At 53.4% G+C, this 6182-nt stretch overlaps 1 protein-coding gene across 1 annotated transcript; it reads right to left on the bottom strand.

The window, feature by feature from the left end:
- Nucleotides 1-1100: 1100 nt before the first annotated feature.
- LOC139677802 (uncharacterized) lies at nucleotides 1101-5597 on the bottom strand. The gene is made up of 4 exons (XM_071568083.1): nucleotides 4854-5597; nucleotides 4139-4236; nucleotides 3843-3928; nucleotides 1101-1586 (listed from the first exon to the last, which is right to left on the bottom strand). Exons 1-4 carry the CDS (start codon nucleotides 5595-5597, stop codon nucleotides 1273-1275), a joined length of 1242 nt encoding a protein of 413 aa, XP_071424184.1. The 3' UTR covers nucleotides 1101-1272.
- Nucleotides 5598-6182: the final 585 nt, after the last annotated feature.

The following is a 6182-nucleotide window of genomic DNA, read 5'->3' as shown; positions in this document are numbered from 1 at the left end:
GGCACAATGCAGCTGCTCATATTAACAGCATCAGCAATGCCCTCATTTTTTAGCAGGTCAAACTGCCGAGATACAAACCCAAGAAAAGCAATTCTTTTCCAGACTGTCACTGCGTTCAGGCTGGTGCTCAGTGTGCACAGAACCTGCAGCACAGACACAGCAGAGGGCTCAGGGACACTCAGCATGCACAGAACCTGCAGCACAGACACAGCAGAGGGCTCAGGGACACTCAGCATGCACAGAACCTGCAGCACAGACACAGCAGAGGGCTCAGGGACACTCAGCAGGCACAGAACCTGCAGCACAGACACAGCAGAGGGCTCAGGGACACTCAGCATGCACAGAACCTGCAGCACAGACACAGCAGAGGGCTCAGGGACACTCAGCAGGCACAGAACCTGCAGCACAGACACAGCAGAGGGCTCAGGGACACTCAGCATGCACAGAACCTGCAGCACAGACACAGCAGAGGGCTCAGGGACACTCAGCAGGCACAGAACCTGCAGCACAGACACAGCAGAGGGCTCAGGGACACTCAGCATGCACAGAATCTGCAGCACAGACACAGCAGAGGGCTCAGGGACACTCAGCAGGCACAGAACCTGCAGCACAGACACAGCTGAGGGCTCAGGGACACTCAGCATGCACAGAATCTGCAGCACAGACACAGCTGAGGGCTCAGGGACACTCAGCAGGCACAGAACCTGCAGCACAGACACAGCAGAGGGCTCAGGGACACTCAGCATGCACAGACAGAGCACCACAGACACAGCAGAGGGCTCAGGGACACTCAACATGCACAGAACCTGCAGCACAGACACAGCAGAGGGCTCAGGGACACTCAGCCACTGCCACGGCTCTTCATGCACAGGGCACAAGCTCAGACACTCTCAGAGCAGCAGTTATTGAGGGTGAAACAGCTCATCTCTCAGACAATCTTTACTTACCCAAATCTTGAACAAAACAAACACTATCTGGGGTAAGAGTTGGCTGTGCACTCAAAATGTCTAATTTTATATGAACTGCCTGAATCTCCCAAGTCCATGCAACTGAACAGGAGACAACCATTAGTTATAGGCCATCAAGGAGATAAATCTTCATCTTTTAAATAGCATATATTTGAGCTGATTGCTAAACTAAGTGCTGTGAAAAATAAGGCCTTTCTGAGGTTACCAGGAAAACCTTACAAAAGCCAAGTTCCAATGAACAAGAAGACACAGCAAGATCTTGCCTTCTGCCTACAACACACTTCATTTTGCTGATTATCAAACCTTAGCAAGAGACCATTCTCACAGAGGCATTTCTTCTCTGCTGAATGCAGCCCAGGGATGCAGAGCCCAAGCCACCTACCCTGCCTGGGCACGCTGTGAACAGTTTGTGCAGAGACTGGGCCAGCTGGATCCTGGGATTGTTCACCATTTGCCCCACAGGATCATGTTCTTTCTTCCCAGCAAAGGCCAGCTGGGAGAATGCAGTCTGATAGCCTGGAGTATCCTCTGTGTCAATGAAGTGCTCCTTGTCAGGGGTCGTGTCATCCTCAGGCAGCTCAAACAAGCCAAGGAGGGAGGGCCTGCAGCAAAGGAATCCTGGGGGGAGAGGGGAGGGGAACAGTGAACAGGTGAGGACAGCCTGTGATTCACAAGAACGCTCAGATTACCTGGAACCCCTTTGCAGGGACTTGCTTAACTCCTGGCACTGTCCCTGTCCCAGGGAAGCTGCACTAGGACTGTGGGTCTGGGTCCTTTCCAGGCACAATGCAGCTGCTCATATTAACAGCATCAGCAATGCCCTCATTTTTTAGCAGCTCAAATTGCTGTGATACAAACCCAAGAATAGCAATTCTTTTCCAGATTACAGTTTTTCTCTAAGTACATTCAAAAAGAGTTCTAGTCCTGGACCCGGTTACTGTCATTCAGTTCAGGCTACCTGACCCCCCAGACTGCTGGACTGCCTTTCAGTCTCCAGAGCTTTCCCCCAGATTCCACTTTCAGGCTAAGACACTACAGCCTGTCAGGTTGTGAGTATTCTCAGGCCTCCTGACTATGACAGTTACAAGTCAAAAGTGGGCCCAGCTTTCCAGAAGGAATGCAAGCTGACAGTAGCCTAATTCCCTTCAGTGGAGCTCTACTCAGCCAAATCAGGCTCAAACACATCTCAAACCAGCTCTGCCATTTGCTTTGAAAACACACTTCCCTTTGTGCAGTGAAGGATGAAAAGGTATGAAAAGCCTCAAGCTGAGTCTCACCACAAGAGTGGGCCTGAAGAAATGCCAAAGGAGTTTATTGGAGGGGCCTATTCTGGTGAAAGCTCCTACTTTCCAGACCTCCAACAGCATCACCAGCAGACCCTGAAGAACTGTGGCACCTACCACGGCTTGGGGTACTCAGTGTCCATCACGGGAGGACATTCTGTTAATGTCTTGGTGATGCCAACAGCACGGATCTGCTTTTCAACTTGTCCAAGACACTTTCTGGATTTCAGGAATCATCATTTTCTCCAAGCCCGTTTCAAACATCCTAGTATGACAGTTAGAGAAAAAGTATCAGAACGATTTATCACCCTGTGGTGACCAAAGAAAAGCAGAAACCACACAAAGCACCAGGAAACAGAGAACACGAGACAATTTGTTTCTTAACAATTGCTGCCCTCTTACATAGATGTTTACACATACAAACTTGTTACAAAGGATAAAAACCAGAGACAGCAATCCTTCCCTTTTATGACCCGCTCAGGAGATCAGTAACTTGAACTATCAGTGAGGAACTGTGGGCAGAAAATCAGAAATGAACCCCAAAAGGAGAGGCACCCGGGCAGTCAGATTAGCGCCAAACCTCCTTTGCCATTTCAGCCAGAGAGACAACTCTTTCCTGCTTCAAAGGCAAAAACTGCACAGCAGCCTGAAATACAACCCAAGCCAACAGAACACACTCCCTTTGGCTGTATGCTGCCAAGTATTTCCTGCAGAGCTCATGCCCCATTTCCTGTGCCATACTAGTTAATGAAGACGAGAAAGCAATGAGAAAAAGGATGAAGTAAAACTCCAGATGAAAACAAGAGAATTGCTTTAGAGTCAGCAGCAAAATGCATTCTAACAAGGAGACAGGAAGGGCAGCCTTCATAAATGTTCCCTTTTACTGAAGGGCATTAAGTTGCTGCTCCAAAGTTTGCCTAAAAACTGCTCATCTTCTCGGGCACCACAACACTGAAACGTGGAACGCTGGAAGCACCACTTCCATTTGGTTGGTGGAACACCATTGGAAGAACCCTGTAATTCTTGCTCCTCTACAGGAGGCATCAAGCAGATTTTAAAGGATTAATAACAGACCTTGTGTGATCTGTGTAGAGATAACATCACGAATTTCATCAGCATGGCCATCTGCCTGGGGATGATTTCAACAATGTGTCACAGCTTTGACAGAGGAACGTAAACCCTTCCTCAGAACTTTATTCCCATGAAGGCCAAAATGACACAAAAGCATGGAATGTTTCCCAGCATGAACACAAACTGCAGAGAGCAGTGGTCAGAATGGCTGTGCTGTGTGACAGGGCAAGTGTGTTGCTATTAGCTGGAGATTAAATGGAGACACTTTCAGACAAGTAACGACATCACACACACCAGGAAAGGAGGAGAACTACACAAGTCCTTTAGTTCCATTCCCTCAGTGTTCATGGAGTGTCACCTGCTGTGGCCACTGCCCTTTATGCCCCCTTGACTCCAGACCATTTGGAGCAAGTCCCTGGAGCCACCAGAGTCCCACCCATGTACAGGATGCCTGATCTGTGCAACTGCACACTCTGAACCACTCGTGTCACACTGGAGCTTTTCAGAGCAAGGAACTTACTTTTGATAAGTTTTGTTGGTTTGGAACTTGGAAGTCTTTGGAATAGCAGAATGAAGACCTGTTTCCTGTACCAGTCAACTGATTCACTGGAAATTTAAAAGAACAGTTATTCAGTTCACAGTGGGCTTTGACTGGTGCTGTCACTTTACAGAAAACACAGATAAAGTTGTTCCCATCTCTTTAACTGATAAATGTGACATTTTTGCTCCTGAAGTGTTAACCTTTGGCATGACTGCACACTGCAGAACCAAAGCCCACAGAAGTCAGTTTTGAATGCAATTTGAGCTCATACTCACGGGGGCATATGCTCCATGATGCTGTTTAGCAGGTCAAAGCCTTGGGGATCACTGGCTTTAGAGGCAATCAGCTTCAGGAATCCCCCCAACACTCCAGGCTGCAAGGAAAGCAAACATGAAGCTCTAGGCAACTGTTCTTCCTAAGTGGCCCAGCAGAAAGTTGGCTCTGACCATCGAAGACACGCACCAGTGCAAAAGCATCCCTAACCTAAACCAGGATTCTGATCCTGCAGTGCAGGACAAGGAAGACACGTTGTGGCTCCTTCTCACTCACTCACTCACTCACTCACTCACTCACAAGACACGTTGTGGCTCCTTCTCACTCACTCACTCCACTCACTCACTCACTCACTCACCCACTCCACTCACCCACTCCACTCACTCACTCACTCACTCCACTCACTCCAGTCACTCATTCACTCACTCACTCACTCACTCTCCTCAAGCCTGTTCTGAACACAAGCCCTGAGAGTTCTGCTGGTCCACATGTTCCACAGGAAGCAAACAAGGTAAGAAAATTCTGGGAAACTGCCAATGCCAAAACCAAGTGCAGGAATTTTCCATCTCGGCTGACAAAAGCACAGAAGCCCAGGATTCACCTCACCCCCAGGACGGGAAAGCACCCACCGAGCTGCACGCAGAGTATTTATCCGTGTATGGAGCGCCACTGAGGCCCAGCCCAGCCCAGCCCCTGCCCCGCGGTCCCGGCACTCACGATCTTGGCGGCGGCGCTGCGGGCGATGGTGCCGGCGCCGCGCTCCAGGAACGCCTCTGCAGCAGCCGCACCGGCGGCGGGATGTTCCCCGCGCGCTCCCGCGGCACCGGCTGCGGCAGGTGCGGGAAAACAGCGCCATGAACGAACACGGGATGTGGCATCGAGCAGGAGAGACAGAGAGGCGGACTCCGGGCAAGCACAGGAGGGACGGCGCGCTGTGCTCCGCGCATGCGCAATAGCGACGCCGCTCTGTACTCCGCGCATGCGCAATAGCGACGCGCTCTGTACTCCGCGCATGCGCAATAGCGACGCGCTCTGTACTCCGCGCATGCGCAATACCGACGCCGCTCTGTACTCCGCGCATGCGCAATAGCGACGCCGAGCTGTACTCCGCGCATGCGCAATAGCGACGCCGAGCTGTACTCCGCGCGTGCGCAGTTGGGAGGGCTCGCTGTACTCCGCGCGTGCGCAGTAGAGACGGCGCTCTGTACTCCGCGCATGCGCAGCAGCGACACCGCTCTGTACTCCACGCGTGCGCAGTTGGGACGGCGCTCTGTACTCCGCGCATGAGCAGTACCGACGGCGCTCCGTACTCCGCGCTTGCGCAGTACCGCCGAAGCGCTCTAATCCGCACGTGCGCAGTAGCGATGCAGATACCGCTGCCCAAACGCCGGTTCGAATCCCGCCCTCGCCGGCCCTTCTCCCTCGCTGGCGCCGCCTGGCGGACATGTCCAAGAACTGCATCGTAGTCCAGCCCCCATCACCTCCAATGCCCGCCGGGGGTCCCCAAGGAGGGGCGTGACGAGGGGCGACACCTCGGGCGCCGGGGGTCCGCAAGGCGAGGTTGCCGAGGGCCGACACCTCGGGCGCCGAGAGTCATCGGGTTGAGGTTGCGGCGGGGCGACACCTCGGGCGCCGGGACTCCCCAAGGGGGGATTGCCGAGGGACGACAGTTTTGGGCACCGGGGGTCCCCAAGGGGGTTCCCCGACGGACGACATTTTGGGCACCGGGGGTCCCCAAGGGGGTTCCCCGACGGACGACATTTTGGGCACCGGGGGTCCCCAAGGGGGTTCCCCGACGGACGACATTTTGGGCACCGGGGGTCCCCAAGGGGGTTCCCCGAGGGACGACATTTTGGGCACCGGGGGTCCCCAAGGGGGTTCCCCGAGGGACGACATTTTGGGCACCGGGGGTCCCCAAGGGGGTTCCCCGAGGGACGACATTTTGGGCACCGGGGGTCCCCAAGGGGGTTCCCCGAGGGACGACATTTTGGGCACCGGGGGTCCCCAAGGGGGTTCCCCGACGGACGACATTTCGGGCACCGGAGA

Source organism: Pithys albifrons, chromosome 13, assembly GCF_047495875.1.
Source record: "Pithys albifrons albifrons isolate INPA30051 chromosome 13, PitAlb_v1, whole genome shotgun sequence".
Classification (NCBI taxonomy): domain Eukaryota; kingdom Metazoa; phylum Chordata; class Aves; order Passeriformes; family Thamnophilidae; genus Pithys; species Pithys albifrons.
Note: the sequence above shows the minus strand (reverse complement) of the source record. Positions and strands in the feature narration are given on the sequence as shown.

Bases quoted from the DNA above. Each gene is read 5' to 3' on its own strand.
- LOC139677802 (XM_071568083.1), bottom strand. From the start codon at position 5,597: ATGCAGTTCTTGGACATGTCCGCCAGGCGGCGCCAGCGAGGGAGAAGG. The intron at 3,929-4,138 runs GTGAGTATGAGC...TTAAATTTCCAG, and splicing joins ATCATGGAGCATATGCCCCC to TGAATCAGTTGACTGGTACA. The intron at 1,587-3,842 runs GTAAGTTCCTTG...CTCTCCCCCCAG, and splicing joins ACCAACAAAACTTATCAAAA to GATTCCTTTGCTGCAGGCCC.